This window comes from Taeniopygia guttata, chromosome 7 (assembly GCF_048771995.1).
Source record: "Taeniopygia guttata chromosome 7, bTaeGut7.mat, whole genome shotgun sequence".
NCBI lineage: Eukaryota > Metazoa > Chordata > Aves > Passeriformes > Estrildidae > Taeniopygia > Taeniopygia guttata.
This window is the reverse complement of record NC_133032.1, coordinates 18,473,346-18,493,478: the sequence shown is the minus strand read 5'-3', so window position 1 is coordinate 18,493,478 and position 20,133 is coordinate 18,473,346. Positions and strand designations below refer to the sequence as shown.

The window sequence follows — 20,133 nt, the reverse complement described above, 5'->3', positions numbered from 1 at the left end:
TTACACTGCTCTTCCAGAATTGCCCATGTTTTCTCCCTCACTCCTTTTCTAAATGATCTTATTCTGTTTAAGTGCTTCTGTGAATTGACAATCCTTTCTGCCAGATTTTTTCCACTGCTTTGTTCCTACATCCAAAACGCAGAGCATCCCCACATCTTTCCCACAGGATTCCTCTCTTTGTTCATGTAGCCCTTTCTTTTTTTGCCTCTACTCCTCTGTTTACTCTGTGCCTTTGCTTATTTTCTACCACTTCAGCAGAAGAGAGTCCAAGTAAAGATGAAAAACAAATGGGAAGCAAAAACATTCCTTCACTGGTCCACTGTTTTGTGCATGGAAGCGTGCTACTTCTGAGAGAACAGTCCAACTGGCATCACAGACACCCCTGTGGCACTGGACAACGATGTTATGTTGCTCAGGCAACCATTCCTAATTGTTTTTTGGGATGCTGAGAAAACAAGATGGATTTTTTTTGCTGGTCTGTCTGAAGGTCACAGTAGCATGGTGGCACTGAACACAGGTTACTGCCACAGCAAGCGAGGCACTGAAAACAACACTTCAAGCTATATATGTATAAAACAAGGCATGTTTTGCCCTACATGCAAAAACATGTCAATCACATAGAAAACCCCATCTAGTCTGCAGCCTCAGTCATGTAAAACAATGTGTACAACAGTTGTCATATAAGACTACAACAACTCCTATGCCAGAGACAATGTTATTCTAGACTCATGCTGAAAGCAAATCTGAATGTTTCTCCTGGCTTGAAAAATCAGACACAAAAAAGGCGCTATTTATATATAACAGAATCCTACAAGAAACAGATTGTCAACAACGGTTTGGCAGGGCACCATTAACATCTTTTATAAATCGGGAAGAAAAATCTTCAGAATGTAAATGTCTGTTGAAACAAATGAAGACAGAAGCTTTAAGAGCAAGAGCTACTGCCTCAAAGTTCCTCCAAAGGGTTCATCTCAGTATATATATATTTTGCATCTTAAAAGAAACACACCATATGCTAGGACGACTTTTCTTAACTAGAAAAGTCTGCCTTATATTTTTGGAACAAGCAAGGTTTTCCTTGGGCATGTTTATTGACATGTTTCATAAACCTCAAATCCTTAACTCAAAAAAGAATCTATTTTGGCTGCATTAGAAAGCAGATTCTTTTTTAGTTCAGAGACTGAGACAAGGAAGGAAAGAGAAATTTCAAGTTAAAAAACATTTAAATATCAAGATGCACCAAAAATGAACATTTCATTGAAAATGTATTCAGATAAAATTTTAAGTTTTCAAAATCATCTCCATTTTTCCTTTTATGAAAAATAATTGTTAAACTTAATCTAAATTCAGTAAAAAAGGCACACAATTGAAACATTTTTCAGAGTACAACAAACCAATAAATTGCACTTTCTAAACCAACAGAGTCACAAATCCTCTTCTGTGGATCACTGTAGTGTCTCTCTATTTTCTTTTAATTGTGTTTACTCTGTTTTCACTTTGGTGTCTGCCCTGTACCATGAGGTTTCCCCAGCCCCCATTACTGGATGCAATGTCTCTGGGTTTCTTCAAGCCTACACACACTGTAGCACTCTACAATAAACACATACACGTGCCAAATTTAAGGTCTAGGAAGAGACTGGACCAACTGGGTAGGGAAATAGGTATTTTAGCTCCCTGTGATACTTCCCAGTCCAACTGCACAGGGAGAGGCTTGGTACAGGCAGGATGCTGTGCTCCCTGCTCTGAGTTACTGCCATGGGCAGGACACCAGGCTCAGCAGACCTAATGCACCACATCCAGCCTGTGCTCACCTTTCATGTCTAGGGGAGACAAAAAATATTTTCAAACTCATTGGCTGTATTTTTCAAAGGATGCTGTCTTAACTATTTCCGCCCCCCACAGATAATCCCAGTTCCCAGGGCCTGGGAATAGCTCCTACTATACAGAATAAGAGATATAACTGTAGAAATCTTGTACTTATTTATCCACAACTGGTCAGAAAACTCCCATATACTTACTGTTTGTTTAGCTAGATTTGCATGTACTTGCAACTGTTTGTGGCAAAATAACTTTCTTAGCCTCCATTATTTCCACAGTGGGTGGCTCCTTCCATGTGTTTCACCTTTTCAGACATATTCCTCTACTCGAGGAAAGCACTTCAGTCCTCTAACATAAGCAAGCAGATTTTTCCACTGAGAACACTTGAACAAGACCATCTGAGGGGCCCACATCACAGATAACTGACTATCAAGATGTTCTGTATCCCAAAACACAGCCACTAGTACTTAACACACCAACAAGGTCAACAATGTCCTGCCATTATCATTCAGGGGCTTTCAACTTCCACAAAACATAGTCAGAGTCATTTTCAGTTTCCTAATGTCACTTTTACATACACAATATAGATATGACAAAACATTGTTATTTAAGCCTGGAGGAAGAGACAAGGACAGTCATATTTCTCTTTTATAAATTATTATGCACTCTGAAGCATTAATGAAACAAATTACATTAGTGGACTGTATTCGGAAGATAAATAACAGGAAAATTAAAGACTTGTCCTTACAACTACTTCTATTGGAAGTGTGTTAATTTTCTGAGAAGCTGTGTGAGCAAATGATGAGTTACAACATTACTTGCACAAATTTGGTGTTACAAAGAAAAAAGGTAACTCTTGTGGGTTTTTTCTATTTGCATTCTGTTTTCAATTGCGAGCTAATTTTTGGAATACACTTTTCCTTGTGCAGTATTTATGGGCAGACCTCGAAGTTTACTGCACACATGGCTCCTCATCTGTCTCAGGAGGGCTCAAGGAGGGCACTGCTTGCACCCTTTAAGCTGCAGGACAGAGATATTAAAGACTAAAAAGGCTCTTGCTGCACTTGTGCATCCCTGATGATTGCCAATAAAACAAGCATTTTTTAAGGACTTCATACTATACATAAAAGCAGGAATACAGGAGGATGCCCAAAATAAATAAATGCATACTGTAAGCTATCAAATTATTTTAAAAGCCCTTTCATTTTCATATCAAACAGACATTTCATAAAATACACTAGCACCAAAATGAACAGCATCCTCTAGACATTCTGTACAGAGTCAAGAGAAAAAGCATTTGTGGTCTCTTTTACTTAGACTAAAGGGTGACCTAAATTAACACTGAGTTAAAGACAACAAAAAGACCTCCAGCAGTAAGCAGCTGAACATAAATCTTATTGCTTCAATTACTGTCATCATGATTTCTCAAAAGGAAGCAGCTCAGCCTTCCCCTGCAATTCTGTTAGGACTGATTCTCAACCTGAAAAGAGGGCATTTATCACTGCTGGATGTATACTCATAGACAGGATACTAAAAATTTTCTTTCATGACGACATCTGACTTCACTCACGTAACATAAATCCCTCAGTTGCCAGGATTCCATCCACACCTCCAACTTCGCTGTTAACAACCACCATAAGATTTTATCTGTGATCTTGCCTGAGCCAAGAAGATGTCTTGGCTGACACAAACTCCAGTCAAACTGAGATCATTAGGTATTCCTCCTCCCTCTGCTCACTGACTTTGACAAATCAGGGAGTGCTGTTCCCACTCAGAGTTCCTTATTTCCATGTAAAATGGTGACAAATTTGGATTTTCCAGAACAGGCTCAACAAAATACAGGCAGGATTCTAGTGATAAACTTGCATGAATACAACTGGTGACCAAAATACAAGCATCCCCTTTTCTCTTTTCAGTAATTACACATTTATGAAACTGAAGATTTAGGCACCACCACTAAAGCAGAAAAAAGAATAAAAGGGTTCACTTCATATTTTGCTGGCAATGAAAACCTATACATAGATAGAATCACAGAATGGTTTGAGTAAAAAGGGGCCTTAAAGATCCAGTCCAACCCTCTGCCATGGGCTGGGACACCTTTCACTAAATCTGACAGAGCTGCTCAGAGCCCTGTCCAAACTGGCCTTGAACACTGCCAAGGATGGGGCATCCACAGCTTCTCTGGGCAACCTGTGCCAGTGCCTCATCACCCTCACAGTGAAGGATTTCTTCCTTACACCTGACTTAACCCACCCTTTATCAGTTTAAAGCCATTGCTCCTTGTCCTGTCAACACAGCCCTGTAAAAGGCTCCCTTTAGGTAATGACAGGTGCTCTAAGGTCTCCCTGGAGCCTTCTCTTCTCCAGGCTGAACAAACCCACCTCTCCCAGCCTGGCTTCTCAGGGATCTGCTCCAGCCCTCACAATTTGTGTCAGAGGTTCCAACTCAAGTCCTCAGGTTTTTCTGAACTTCTAATGCCATACAACTCATGGTTTGAAGTTCAGCATCACCTTTTTAAGCTTCCTGTTGCCTACTGATTTCTTAGTTACTGAAAAATCTCCTACCATTATCTGGCAACAACATCTAGGCACAAGAATAGTCCTGAAAACAATATACTTTATGCAAGATTAATGCCAGGTATAAACAATAAAATGCTAATAAAATATTAAAAGCCATAAAAGGTACCATGAATATAGAAATAGAGATGAAATTTCTCCCTCTGCTCCTTGTTACTCTTCACAAATTATAAACTCAAGTAAGGACAACTCAGTATTCGTAAATTCATTAGAATAAAAATCATTGCTTGTGAGTCATCTATCATTTAGACAGCGAAAATCTATTGTGATATACATAAATGTTATCCCAAAAAGGTTTTTATTACCATTCATAATACTTTCATTATCATAAATTAATATATCTTGAGAAAGTTATACCAGAAAACTGAATTAGAGCATCCAAGTTCTACTCAAAAGAGAGACTTAGTGTTTTTCCATTCAAACTTTTCATTAATGTGTATATTGCCACAGAATGAACAAAGATACTAAACCTAGACACTTTTTTTTTTAAGGCACTTTAGGACAATTTCATGCCTCAACATAGTATTTTGTTACCCTTGACATTTGTTCTAACTCAGTACTGTCTTTCAATTTCTGTTGCAATTTCTTTTTCTTCCTTGAGAGGAGAAATCACTCCTGCTGTAAGGACAACAGTAATTTTTGTAAGTAACTCAGTTAATTTTTTCAACATTCTTCAGTCCTTCACAATATCTGGTAAACCAGCATTTAGGCAAATATGTGTCAGTAACCTCAGCCAAGATGCCCACAGCCATTTACACAGAAGAGAAACTCCCCTGCTGTATGCAATACCTGTTCCAAAATTAATCAACACCAGAAAATAGCAGTAAAATAATTCTTGAAAGACTACCAAGCAAATACACTAAGGAAGTAAAAAGGACTTGTAAGGTTAATTGCATTATGGCTACAGAGTGACACCTGATAAATATGCTTTGGGACAGCTTTCCAATTATAAAAATTCTAAAAGGCAGCTTTAAAAGGAGGGGAGAAAAGCACTGTAGATATTCAGCTGGAAATTGCACTGTTATGGAAAGAAAATTCCAAATTCATCCTTATTTTCTCTGATTTTTAACAAGCATCCTGAAAAAGGAAAACAGCATCTATTTTAAAAAGCAGGCCTTTGCCCATGCATTGGAGAACTTAGGAAGGTTATTTTCCTTTTCTTTTTCACTCTCTCCAGGGCAGTGGTCTCCACTTCCCCATCACTCCAGTCAAACCCTCAGAAGACAAAAGGTTATGGAGAGTAGAAGTCTATAGTAGAAGTTTGAAACCAACAATACATTCATTCCCTTCAAATATTTGTTTTAGCTTTTGAAATTATTTGTAAAATGCTTTTCCTGTCTCACAATATTTTTGTTTATAAAAATTAAATGCAAGACCAGAGCCTCCAAAGCACAAGTATTGAAACACTGATAAATTTCAGTGACTACAAAGAGCCAGCACATTTCCAAGTAAGTAAAAATCTAACCCAAGACAGGGATCATTTTCAGTTTCCTACAAAGTTTTCTCAAATAAAAAATTCACCCTCTTAGTTGAACACAGGTTTTTAAAACATACCACAGTTGCATCATTATTTGATTAAGTACAAGCAATGGCTGGCCATGAGAATGACAAGCACTAAGTACACACTACGCAAAATATAAAGATAAATTAAAACCAGCTGTCTGGGAAACTCACAGAAGTCTGAGAAGACTGAAAGCATCACACTTCCTCATTTATCTTTTAATGGAAAAAATTGACATTAACTGAGAAAGTATTGATTTTCTGTGCTGTTATCTGTGGGTATCTAAAGATTTTAAATCCATTTTTGCAGCATACCAAGATTGCTTAAAAAGAAAAATTTCAGAGAGGTCTGCTTGAATTACTTTCTGGGTCCCACAACACATACAGACATTTATTCCTGTTCAGACTTGTCCTCCTAAATAAGAAAACTGCATTTGGAAGATGCACCATTACATTTAAATCTGCTTCAGCATGGTTGAGATGTATAACCCACCTTGACAGGAGCACCAAACTAAAGTGCAGAAATATTTCACTTGCTGCTATTAAGGAACGGCACCTCACACCGCTTCTAGGCATAAGAACCAGTAGGAAAACAACCCATTTCCCTTGGTATGCTTACACTGTGACTATCCAGGCCTTTTGTTCTCCAAGGCTTTTTTCCTTTTATCCCCCCAGCCCCTGGCACTACCCCCAGGGATCTCCTGAGGACCCCAGGAGAAGCACAGAGGTGTGGCAGCTGGAGGGAGCAGGCAAGGAGCACCCTCAGCCTGGCCAAGAGGAATGTTTGTGTCACCAGGAGAAGCAGCGAGCCTGGGCACAGGTCTGGAACCCCCAGAGCAGTGAATTAACAGGTGGGGAGTGACCTGTGCAGGACAGACAGAACAACAAAGAGGGCAAGAGCTGTGGAAGATGTGTCATGCTGGAAAGCCAGAAGTGATGAACACACCCTGGTAAATTTGGATTTTAATAAATTAGTTTCAAAATAAGTTTGCACTCATTACATTTCTCTATATAAAAAAAAAAAAAATCACCTACAAACAGATTTAGCAATGTTGGTTTTCTCAGTGTTATATCACACAGCTATGACACACTTTCATGGCAAACTACCCAAGATTCAGCCAAGAAAGCAGAACTATGTGTTCCTCAAGATATCTGCAGCCTTTGAGCAATTTGTTTCCACTAGCTTCCAAAATGGGAAGGCTGCCACAGACGCTGAAGAATAAAATCTCTGAAGCTGCCATACCCCCCACAAGCATGTTTGGTGTTTCTCAGCACTGAGCACAGTGCCCACAACCAGAAAAAGCAGAACACAAAACAAAACCATCATTTTTTAACTATGTTCATATCCTTTAAACTTATACAATGGCATTAAAAAAAACTAAACTGCTTTGTTATGAGATATTGCCTTTTTTCTAGAGAGAGCTATGAGCCTAATATACATAAATCACAACTCAATAGCTGTGGTTTACTGTACCTAAAGCCCCTTCACCTTATGTGAGTTAGCTGTTCCCCTTAGGGGAAATTCACCATGTTTATTAAGTTACTGTTATCATCTACCTGCATTTTACACAGCATTATTCCTTACTCCATCTTTGGAATTATTTTTACTGATTTACTACAAAAAGACATGTGAAAAAGAATGGAGAAAATGCGGACGATTCTAAAGTCAACTTTACAAAAGAATTCTGTGTAACTTTAAAATAATTCAAATAGTCAATAATATATAGAATATACAGAATACAGCACAGGTTTATGACTGGTATTTGACAGCTTTATGCAAAATGATTGAGCTAAAGTGCTCACAAAGTAAAGAAGAAAGCATAAAAATCTGAAAACACTGAATAAATCTCTAAAAATGCTGAAGAACATTGAGGGACAAATATAATAATGAATATATCAGAAGGTAATTACACCAGAAATACCATAAGCTAGCAGAGAATAATAGTATCCCTGTGCCTTTGCATCACAAGCCAGCAGCCAAGGGCCAGCACAGCTCTGGGCTGGGCAGGCAGCAGGAATCAGAGCTGGAGGCAACAATCCCTCTTTCCTTCCTTCCTTCTCTGCCCATGCACTGCCCTCATACAGAGCAACATTCCAACTATTAGAATGTGCACGCAGCAGAGAGGACAAGTGGGTGTTTGGACCTAAAAAGGTCATACAGCTGGGAGAAAAATGAGGTGCCGGAGCTCACGCCTAGGTCGGGGGTGGATCTGTGTGGTGGAAAAATCTCTCCTCCAACCTGTGCTTCCAAAGAAAGGCTCAGTAGTCTTCTGTTGTCCGGTCTCAAGGCAGTTTATTGCAAGTTATCTAAAAGATTTTCTTCTTGAGCTGCTGCGGTTTGCTCAGCAGCTCAGGCAGAGGCAGACACACCCCTGACATCCTCTCTGTCTGGTGTCTTCTTCTCTCTCCCTGCCCAGGGCTGCTGCTGTCTTTTATATGGTACATTACGTGTTACATGTTTACAGTTTTTCCCCAATGCCTATTACCTATATTAAATGGTGTCTTTCTACTCTAAACCAATATGTGAGTGCCTACATAACCAAGAACATGGAGGTAAGGAAGGAGAAAGAGGGAGGACAGGACAGGCCCAAATCCCTCCATCTTAAAACTTCTGACCCCCATGTACAAAACCAAAACCCCCCTGTGCAGGACTTTAAACCCGCCCTGTACAGCACTCAAAAATTCTTCCCTCTACTTTGTGACTACTTCTACTATAATATCTAAACTTTTGTGACTTCTTGTTCTTCCTGCAAGGTCGGTAAATCATTCCATGGTTCAAATCCAAAATCACAGCTGTTTCCAGCTGCCTACCAGGGTCTCAAATGCTTCTGACCTGGGCCCGGAACATCCAAAAATGTCTGAGGGACATTTTGAGTTCCGACAAGAGGCACCCAGGAAGGCACAAAAATCAGGAGAACTATGAGCAGCAATCTGTTACACAGCCTCTGCAGAACTGATCTGGGCATCTCAGCTGGAAACCTAAAACCCAAAGGTATTAAGAAAAATACCACAGCTTTAGGAAAGGCCACATGACTACAACACAGCTATTTTAGCCAAACCTACTCTTTCTAGACTTATGTTACATTGTTTTGGCCAAAACAGTATGAAAACCCAAAGAAATTGATGAATAGGAATTCATTAATTTTAAAGACAAAAATCTGACACTCTCTCCTCCTCCAAGTGTAGTTCAGAAATTTAGATTTGTAGCAGGCAGACAGACACAGACAGCAGCTGTTATGGAAAGGGCAGGAGCTGTGAACCCAAGCTGCCATGTCATTGCTCCATTTCAGTGCATCTGCAGATCCAACCACAACCTCTGCATCACCAGAAGTGGCAATTTAAAAGCATATCATAAATTACTTCTGAAGCTTTTTCTTTGCCTTAAACTCACAGCCTTAAACTCACAGATGCTGTACAACCATGTGGAGCTATTGGAGAGTCCTGTAAGAGCCTCAGGGTTGGTCCGCTGGGCTAATTCTAATCCTCATTTCTGACTTGGTTTGAGGCCTCTCCCAGTAATCCTCAATCCACATCAAAAGAAAGAACAACCATTATGGTATTAATTAGAGATAGAAGTCACTCTTTTTATTAATTGTAAGTCCTGTCACAAAACAGTATTTATGGTGACTGGGCGAGAGGCAGATTTTGCAGCTACTAGAGAAAATACCTTGTTTGGGTTTTTTAAAGATTATTTTGCATTGCAAATAATAATTGCATTGCCTTGCATGTCACTGAATTGCATACTGCAAACTGACCATGGGTTTTGTATGTCGGCTACGCTAGCAATTATTAGGACAACTGCGAAAAGCCTGCTCAGTGGAACAGCATGTAATTTACATTTAGCTTTCCACAGCATATTTGCACACCCACACAATATAGGTCACAGTTAAGGAGAGTTAGAGAACTCTTTTTTTTTTTCCCTTCAATCAGAGAATGCGTGATTATGTCACCCAAGAATATTACTCCAGGTAGCAACTGTGACCTGCCTATACTTCCTAGAAGTTACACACAGAGCAGAGTTGTCAGGCACAAGCGAATGTGGAAAGACAATTCGTATTTATCTGACAGGAATAGGTAGGGAACTGAGATGGATTTTAGCCTTCTTCAATCATTAAACAGAAAGAAAAATAATTTGTCTGGCTACAGACAGACTGAACCTCTGACTGCTCTACAACTCTATTTCATATCATTCCTATCCTTCTGTTTTTGGCAAGCAGCTTATGAAGCTTGTTCTCCAGAAACAGAATAAATTCCAGAAGCATGGACTTAAACAGAAAAGCAACATAATTACTTACCAGAGGGATGTATATGTCATGTTCACATTGAGGTCAGAGGGACTTCACGATGACTCAACACCAACTGCTGCTGTTTGGGATCTCAGGAAGCTGTGTCATGTTGAAGCTTCTTCCTTTTAACTAAGTATCATTGCCACCATTAGCCACCACTTTCTCACCCAGCTGACCCACTCTACTCTGAAAAAAACATCTGTCACTAAACTAACCACTCCAGCTTCCCATTTTCAAGATGAAAGCCCCTTTATCTAGTCAATTTCTTGCCATTTCTGTAGCTCTCCATCAGTGATTCTACCTTTCTATTTTCCCTAGATTTATCCTTACCAGGTGACAACATGGCTAACTGCTTCCCTAAATACCAATTTATAAAAGAAAATAAGTGGCTCTCCTCCGTTTTATCTGAAAATAAATTAATTAAAGAAACTTTTATCTCATGGCTAAAATCTCAAAAATTGTAATCTAAGAAGATGAGCCACAGTCTATTTGGTTAATTTCTCTCCCACTTCTCCTATAACACTGCTGTTTCTTTCCAAACAAGGTTAAATTTGATTTTCAAAGGCAGAAGGAAAGAAACAGTTAAATGCTGTTTTCCTGAAAAAAGATCAAAAGGGTGCCACACATCCCTGAGAAGGTCAGCTATAAAAATCCTCATAAAGTAGAAGTGGGAGAAAGAGTGCACTTGCAGTCCCGCAGCAGATGCAGGTTGACTACACAAAGGACAGACACAGTAAAGGCAGAGGTGAAACAGGAGGATGGATCATCAGCCTGGAACCATTCCTGTAGGATGTTAACAGAAACTTCTCTTGACCCAAATTCCATTTAACACCACATGATCCATACGGAGCTTGTCACAGGGGAAGAGGTTGAGGTGGCAACAAGAACTGAGACACCACTGCATCACATAATCTGAATAAAATAAAGTCATGTTATATTAAGCAGGATGAGTGTGGCATTTCTATCCCAGCTTGTCTATTCCATGATACACAAAAATCAAGATCCAGGAGACCCTTGCACAAGAGACCCTGAGGAACAGAATGCTCACTCCAGCTGCTCAGTGCGACCAAGTCCTGACCAGTGGCCTGGACCTCACACCAAGTGTTCTCTTCCATGGCCCTTGTTATGCTCCCCCACACCTGGGGCAACTGCTTTAATCCCTTTCTCATTTATTTATTATTTAGCTCTTTCTCATTTAAACTGTCAGCATGAGCTGTGAAAGTCTCACCAATTCCACTGCCCATATCTCAGGTCAATTAGCAGTCACCACCAAGGTTTCTGTAACACTTTAGGCTCCCACTAAAAACATTTTACAGGAAGCAGGAGCTGCTACAGAGCAAAGTCCTTCTATTACTTTTCATTTTTCAGGACTGATCAGGTCAGCTACTGCTGGACAGATGTAGCCAAGGCCTCCTCCTCCTGAGCAGGTGACTTCACTCCACGGCACAGGTTTCATACAGACTCTTCTTTGGGCAACCTGAGTTTGTTAGATTTTCTGTTGAGAAATGTTTCAGTTCATCATCTGAAAAAGTGTATCACATTCCGAGATAAGGTTTCTTGCAATCGATCTTTAGATCATTCTTAGACAAATGTTACCTACTTTGGGTTGACTTGTCTTCACAACAAAGCAATCCCAGACCTGTGCTCTACTCTACTGATGTAAAGGATCCAATGCATCATTTTAACACCTCTGCATCCTTCACAATTATAATTCACTAATTTAATTGGGAACAGCATGGGCTCTAGAAAAGCCTCACACCAACAGAACAGCATTTGCACTAGAGAGTGGGACTACATTTGATACTACATAGAGCTCTGTTAATGCAGACTTTTAAGCAGAGAATCCATCAGTGCCTTTGCATCTCTGCTAGAAACATGTAAATCAATAGGGACTTAGCATGATTTCTGTGATTTCCACAAATTTCATGAGAACTGAAAGGTACTGAGGGGTTTATGCAGTTTATAGGCTAGAAGCATCTCCATCTTTCAATTTCCACTGGGGAAAAAAAAAAAAAAAGGGAAAATAAAACTATTTTAGCAGAATTACAAATGTAAGCAGATCACACTGTGAAAGATCTTAACCAAGACTGCTATCGGCTAAATTCTGAGTAAATCCAACTTACCCACCTTATTCTCAGCATCTCAAAATAAGAGGGAAAAGATACATTGGAATGAGAGGAGAGTCTAAATTCAAAAATTGTGAAATATTTGATTGAGGAACACAGAATGTTTTAACTATGCCAAAGCATTGGACCCTGTGAGAAATACAGATATCATCCTCCAGCAAAAAGACAGTGAGAAAACCATTTTCCACAGAGGGAAATTGGGTTTTTGGTAGAAAACCTAATCTTCAAATCTAGCATGACACCTGCTAATTAACATTCTTGCAATTCTATATTAAACTCACAATAAGCTAGAGACTTCTTTTCTTCACACATCAAGATTATCTCCTTTAAGCGAAGTGCTCTCAACTAGTATTAAAATAGATTCACCTTTAAGGAACTGGGGAAAAAAAAGGGAAATATTTAACTCTGTTTCAAAATGCTCTGCTACAATTAGGCATTTCTAAGAATCACTATAAAGCTCTCCTAATTTAATCATACTACAACTGCCATACATTCCAGACCCATCCTCTCACTCTTCTTCAATCTCCAACTTACTCTTCCTTCAAAGCTTCTCTTTTTAATGTTGTAGGTAATAAGTAATGACAGACAATCTTTTAGTTTCTGAGTTGGTGATGGAGCGGCTGACACCAAAACCATTTAAGCAACCATTCAAGTCTGTAGATTTCTCAAAAAGACAAGCTTGGAAATTCACCATCTCCCTACCTGCTGCTACCACCCATACATGTAAACAGCCCTCAGAACTGCAGACTGACACATTTCACTTGGAACCAGCTTCAAAACTATCTGGAAATTCCACAGGGGTTTTATATATATGTGTGTCAGAAAAAGAATAATTCTGAATTCCAGAGCACCTTCTATTTTCCACTTTTAATAGAAAATTAACAATTTTCTGGGTATCACCTATAATGGCAAAACAAAATTACAGAATAATTTAGATTGGGAGGACCCTTTAAGCATCACTTACCCAAATCCCATTAAAAAAAGGAAAAACAGCAACAAAACCAACCCCATTTTTTCCCATTTAACAGTTGTCTCTAGTATTTCGCTACTGTTCACTTTTTTCCTCCCTTAATCTTAACAAGTCTATGCAGCCCACAAGTTTCCCTAAGAGACACAACTTTACAGGGTAATTTTTGTGGTGTTCTCCCATTTTCCATATTTCACATTTAGCTGTTCTCCCTTTCACTGGTTTATCAGCTGTCAGCACCAAAAGGCTCTTCCACTCTTTTTCAACTCTTTTAATAGGAACAACCCCAAAAGAGGGACATGTTCGAAACACCATTTACTTGGACATATACAACAGTGGCATTAAAAAACCCCAAACTTTTAACTGCTTCCATGTCTGTATTCTAACTTACAAGAACAAGCTGGAACTTTGTATTTACAGCTCAGAAAACCTTGGTATGGAGACGGTGAAATTAATTACAAACACAGTAACACCGCTCATAGCACAAACTCTGCTAGCAGAGCCTAAGACAACAGCAATAGGATATGGGGTAGTGGTTTTAAGCTAAAAGAGGGTAGATCCAGGCTGGATACAAGGAATAAGTTTTTCGATGATGATGGTGACAAAACACCGAAGCAGTGAAGTAGTCAAGACCCCATCCCTGGAAAGATCCAGGCCAGGCTGGCTGGGGCTCTGAGCACACTGATCTAGCTGAAGAATGTGCCTGTTCATTGCAAGAGGTTAGACCAGCAGACCTGTCACGGTTCCTTCCAACCCAAACCATTCTATGACTCTATAACTACATATTCCTTAATGCTTCATAACATTACAACCAAAGTCAGCTCATGTTACCTGACCCCTCATTATATATTAAATATATGTATTTCCACTAGATTTGTGGCAGCTGGAGTTTCCTTTATAAGACCAAAGCCATATTTTAAATTTGCCAGAAATTCAACATCCCTCAAATGGCCTAAGCATGTTTACTTTAATTCATCTAGTGTACCTTTTGCTGCTTCCTTCAACATCTAGAAAGTTGATATGGCAAATTCAACACACAAACACACACACCCTCCACTCCCCAAAAAAAGTAAGCATTTACTTTAGTATTCCACTGCGAAGGATTTTTTTAAATCCCATTAAACTTAGCTCACAAAAGAAACAAAAGTCTGAAGGAAATTCTTTGAGAAATTCCTTTTTGAAGTCTAATTACCCAGAGTAACATTTCCCATGAAAATTATCTACAGAAACCACTGCCTTTTCCCATACCAGGATAGTCAAAAGCTTCAAAACCAGAAAACGTTTAGTTACAAGGAAAAGGAAAAAAAAAAAAAAAAACAAAAACAAACTCCCAGAAATCTCTAGGAAATGTTTGAATTGTTCAGTGTTTTAAAAAAAATTAGAAAATATGGGAGTAATGTACAAGCATTTGCTGTCCTATATATGAGGCAGAGGGGCTAATTAAATCGTTAGGACAGGCTCATTTTATACATACACACACATTAAAAATATAAACACACACACATTAAAAAGATAAACACACACATCTTTAGAGTGAAGTGCTGGCAGTTCCTTCCCATCTCCCACTGCAGGGAAGCAGGTTCTCCAGCACGGCACAGGCACAGAAGGCTGACTAAAGTCCCTTAAGAAATACAGCCCTCCTGAGACAAAGCCCCATGGTAAAGAAGCATTAATTCCCAGGGAAAAACCCATGCTGATATCCCATGGACTTGAAAGAACAAGAGCAAAATCATTCACTTCCATCACACTAAGAAATCCTTCAGAAGCCTGTGGCTCAGCTGAAATGCACAGCACCCAGGGTACACACATACACAACCACACACACGTGTGCCACAGGGCTAAAGGAAGAAGCAGTATGAACGCTCTGTTCCCATCTCCAGAGTGGACTGGAGAAAGAAGTGGCAAAGGAGAGCAGTCTCATGTCTACCACCATTTGCAACAGAGCAGGAGGCCAGGGACTGCCCTATTATACAAGTCACGGAGCTTTACCTTTCCACAGCCATGGCAGCTTTGTAATAATGTCCAAATCGCTTCTCAGATGCACAGGTACTCTCACACCTGAGTAAAGTTGTGGTTTTGATGGCTGTATAAAAACACATCTGAGTATATAAATATACAGAGTGCAGCCCTCCAACACCAGCACTTGGAAAAATACCCCACGTGTGTTCCTACAGGTATATGCAAACCAGTGTTCGCATCACAGACATTCATGAATGAGCTCCCAGAATGGGCTAAGAGCAAAAATATTCCAGCAATAAGCAAGGCTGCAGGCAAGGCCCCCAAGAGCACAGCTCTAAGCGCTCTGCAGGATCTGGGAGCGCAATAGCAAATTAATGGGAAGTGGAAGAAGCACGCTTGATGAACTACAGTACAACAAAGGGTACCTCTTTCAGCCTTCAGCAGCAAGGGGAAATGTTTAGGGAATCTTCAGTAACAAACCCTCCAATATTGTGTTCCAGATATACATCCTGCCACGTACTTGGAAAGAAAAGGTTGTTTAAATATAAACCCATTACGGTTTTCAAATAATCAGTGTTGTACACATCTCTGTTAAATTATCTGAGGTGGAGAGAAAAGATAAAGTAGTCTCCCTGTGTACTTTTTAAACAAAAAGAAAATAAAACAGTGTTTACTATCTATACATAAAAATGCTTCACTAAACATATAAGATCCATAACAATGACATCTGTGTAACCTCTAAAGGTCAAGGTCATGTCATTTACACCAAGATAAAAAAGTCTAATTATACTATCTACAGTTTTATGGGCAAAGGCTGGTTATTAGAAAAGAACTATTATAAACCAAACACAATTACACTGTAGAGAAACCATTAGATACTTGATGAGATTTTAATCTTTGAGCTAGTATCATTCTGCAAGTTAATCATCTAGAGAACAGAAAATCTGTTAGGAATGCAATTAAATGTACTAGTTCCATTAAAATTGAGCTGATATAGTTAATTGTAGTCCTAAAATAGCAATTTCCTCACACCTTCACTAAGCATTTTTTTTTCATCTACTGAGTAATAGTCTATTTAAGGAACACTTCACTTAAACTCTCAAATAAGATTTGTGAATACTTTTGTTCTCTTATGCTACCCCATACAAGTTGCACTGATGTTTGATTTTTGACCTTGGCTTTCTAATTTGTTCTGGGAAGTCCAGCAAGGTCTTTTGTTTCAGTTACTTTTAGTCCATGGTACCTGCATTGCTGACGCTTTCGGGAAGAATCACCAGTGCATCCTCCCAGCACACGACAGCAATTAGAAACTGACATGAAATGACGAGCCAATGGCAAAACTCACGTCATACAGTCATTTTAAGCACCAGCACTTCTGGCAAACACATGATTTCCAAACATCAGTTTTAATGAATCCATATATCTTCAAAGTACGTGGAAGGGATGTGCAGCCTCGCTAGCAAATTTGGAATACAGGCCGTTCCTCCCTTTTTTGGAGAGAAACAGAATGAAAACAAAAAGGTATCCTAAGAGTGCATCAACTTGGCAATAGCTAATCTGCAACTGAACCTCACAGACCACACAGTTTATTGGAGCATTTTAAATTGCTCTGCAGGGAAGGGCGAAAAAAATCAGGACTTCGGGGAGCGCCAGGGAAGCCGGGGCTGACACCGGCGCATCTCTGCGCGGATGCCGTTACGTAACCCCGGCCCGGCCCCCCGGTCCGGATGCTCCGGCTGCGCCCCGGGGCCTCAGAGCCACGGCCGGGCCGGACCACGGCACCGGCCCCAGTCCCGGCCCCGGGCTCGCCGCCGCCACCGCCGCCGCGCCCCGGCCGCTCCCGCCTCCCCCGGCGGCACCGCCGCGGCACCGGCACCGCGCGGCGCTCGCCAAGCCCGGCTCCGCCGCCCGACCCGGGGCTCCCCGCACGGCCCGTCCCGCCGCCCCGGCCCCGCGCCCCCAGCGCCGCCGCTCCGCGCCCACCTCCTGGCCGGGATCCGCGGCGCATCCCCGCTGCGGCCCGGGAGGCTGCGCCCCGGCGCTCCCGCTGCTCCCGCCGCAGCTCCCGCCCGCCTGACGGAGGCAGGGAAGGAGGGAGGGGGCGGGCAGCCGCAGCCCCGCCGCGCCGCCCCCCGCCCCCGCCCGCGGCCAAGGTGCCCTCCGCCGGCCGTACCCACCTGCGCCGGGCGGCCCGGCCTGCCCCCGCGGCAGCGCCACGGGCCCGGGCGCAGGGACGGGGCCCGGCTGCGGGGCCGGGCTGGCGGGGCCGGCGGCGCGGGATGCTCGGCCGAGCGCGGCCGCGGCCCTCTGCGCGCAGCGGCGGGGCGGCGCCGGGCTCGGCGCGCACCTCGCCTCGCCGTGCCCGCTGCGCCAAGCGGAGCCCCGAGTCCAGATGCTGCCGGCGCGTCGGAGAAACCGGGCACCGGCGGGGACCGCGTAACGGGCTCCGGTCATGACATCAGGTCTGGAATTAAACGGGAAAGCACGTGCTGTGCTGGAGCGAGAGGGACCTCCGTGCCAGGGGCGGGGGGACGGTGTCAGACAAAGGGGTGCCGCCGAGGGACCGGGCTGGCAGCAGTAGCCTAAGCGCCTTTCCCCACCCAGCCTTGGTGACACAAGCACGACACCCAGCCTTGCACCGTCACCCTCCCGCAGTAGTCACTGCGTTAGCTGATCAATCTTTGTCATCTGATAATGGGAGGTTGTAAAAAAACACATTACACGCGCCAGAAGGCTGCCGTAGAAATTACTCCTCTGATTTAATTTGTGTTAGGTTTTTGAGGGTTGTTTTGTTTTGGTAGGTTGGCTTTTTGGGGATGCGGAGTTGCTTTTTTCCCCTGTAGATCCTCCATCACAGCCTTTTCAACATCCTTGATAGTTTAAACACACCTTTGGAAAGGGGAAGCTGGACTGTGTTGTGTAGAGAACCCATGGAGTGGAACAGGTCACCCTGCTGTGGAGCAGGCAGGTTGTAACCTCATCTGTCTGGTAAGTGATGTGCTTCTGGCACCCTGGTCCTTCTGCTCGGGCCTGGTTACTCGCTGTCCCCAGGGCTGGTGCACCTCCTGCCCTCCAGAGATGGCTCTGAGGCCTCTCTCAGCAAACTGTACTCACACTATTTACATCCCCCACCTCAGCCCTGCTCTCTGGTTCACGGTAACAAGATTGGAAATAGATGTCATTGTCCAAGAAAATCAATTAAAATCCCTGGAGAACTAGATGCCACCGCCAGCAAATTTCAATAAGAGAATGGGGGAAAAGGGCAAATACCGCAGAAAAAAAGTAGATTTACAGAATTCTATAAATTATTGAACCTACATTATTCATTAGGCAAAGACAGGCTGTGTGATGCTGATTTATGTTTTTCCTATTGCCCAAACTAGCAGCTGTAGATTTGGTAGTATTATTGTGCAAAAAAAAGGCACCCTGGCATACTAAAGCCATAGTCATTTTCCTATGAGAGAAGAGACTTCCATAAAAGGATCCCTTGACATAGTGTTTTTTGTGTAACTTCTCAGATAAGCTTCCTGGAAAAAAAGCTTTATTCTTTCAGCTGAACCTGCAAGTGTCATTTTAAATATGGTTGAATAAAGCTAGGAAATTCATTAAGTAATATGGGTATTCTCAGTTCAGTCAGAGAAAAAAAGAGAGGTTTCTGCCAGGCAGGGCCTGAGAAAGAGTTGCAAAGGAATGTAAGTAATTCTCTATCTCTCTTGTTGTTCATGTTGTTTATAGATATGTTCTGCCACCGTGCGTCACTCACTGCACACCAATGGTGTGAGATGTTTTTACGTTAAGACCAATGAAATTAGTCTGCACAATGCTCTCTATAAAAGAGTGATGTATTTGAAATAAATCAGTTGGAGTTCACTTCATCTAGCCTTCTGACTGAGTTCTTCTGTTCCTGTCCTGCCTCAACAGCAACAAAGTAACACTTTTTTTTTCCCTTTTGATGTTCAGTTTCCAAGAGCTAGAGCAGGAAAAGCATTAAGCAGGACTTTGGTGGGTGTAAGAGTAAGTTTCATGTAAAATCCTCAGAAAGGTTAAATACAGAGCCACATACATTATAGAACACATTTAAGATTGGATTATTAGAGAGCGATGCCTCTCCCCCAGTTAAGGTGCAAACAAGGCAATGTGCCAATGTCAGTAGTACACTGGATATTATTTACCAGCAAATGGAAGGGACGGGGCAGGAAAGAGAGAAAAATAAGGAAAAAAGAAGCAGGGGGAGTCAGAAGGAAAGAGCATGAAAGAGAGATATCACTGTGATAGAAAGATACCACCACCTGTGGATCCAGATGGCATCCTCTTAATCCTCTTCTGGTCTTCTCCATAGTGGGGGGTGCCATGAAATGTAGAGTTCAATGGGTTAATACCTTCAGGTGTCCATGGGAATGCCCAAGCAGCTCCCCTTCACGGGAAGGGATGTTTTACACCGTCTTTTGCAACATCAGATCTTTTGCAACATTGTGGACCCTGTGCAGTCCCTTGGTGGAAGGTCTCAGAAATTAGTCTGCAGGTGCTTATGGCTTACACATGACAGCTGCCTCTGGCATCAGCAAAGCCGAGCCAGTTATGCCCCATCACAAGGGATGCATGGGTGTGAATGTTTATGTCCTGTGTGGATGTGACCTGCCCCAAGGAGGGGCAGCAGAAGTGTCACAACTGGGCTGATGACAGCTGGCAACACCATCTTCTCTGGAGGGTCTGCTTCTTACCTGGCTCAAAGCCCAGCTTGTAGCCTCCAAGGGTGCGTGTTCATTCCCTCAGTCTCATGTGGAGCAGAGGCTTCAACACCACATCCCCAAAACCTCTCCCCACCCACCCCGGCCATGGGGGGAAGAATGTAAACCTCACTTCAGCAAGTAAGTCTGTAGCTATGGCTCCCCCCGCCAGAC

The 20,133-nt window shown here is 42.0% G+C and overlaps 2 protein-coding genes across 9 annotated transcripts in view; one reads left to right on the top strand and one right to left on the bottom strand.

Moving 5' to 3' along the window:
• OSBPL6 (oxysterol binding protein like 6) overlaps window positions 1-17,543 on the bottom strand; it is a 96,521-nt gene extending 78,978 nt beyond the window's left edge. For 5 of the 8 annotated variants that reach the window (XM_030277559.4, XM_032749403.3, XM_030277560.4 and 2 more), the window contains exon 1: window positions 17,216-17,347. The gene's annotated coding sequence lies outside the window, so the exon portion shown is untranslated. Of the gene's footprint in view, window positions 1-16,577; window positions 16,720-17,215; window positions 17,348-17,409 lie in introns of those variants that run through there. The other 3 variants (XM_072932294.1, XM_072932295.1, XM_072932293.1) reach the window with 3 other exon arrangements.
• On the top strand, window positions 16,726-19,176 carry LOC140684570 (uncharacterized). Its single transcript, XM_072932306.1, has 2 exons — window positions 16,726-17,694; window positions 18,076-19,176. Exons 1-2 carry the CDS (start codon window positions 16,922-16,924, stop codon window positions 18,113-18,115), a joined length of 813 nt encoding a protein of 270 aa, XP_072788407.1. The 5' UTR covers window positions 16,726-16,921; the 3' UTR covers window positions 18,116-19,176.
• The last annotated feature ends 957 nt before the right edge of the window (window positions 19,177-20,133 follow it).

Bases quoted from the DNA above. Each gene is read 5' to 3' on its own strand.
- LOC140684570 (XM_072932306.1), top strand. From the start codon at position 16,922: ATGCCGTTACGTAACCCCGGCCCGGCCCCCCGGTCCGGATGCTCCGGC. The intron at 17,695-18,075 runs GTCTGGAATTAA...TTTCCCCTGTAG, and splicing joins GGCTCCGGTCATGACATCAG to ATCCTCCATCACAGCCTTTT.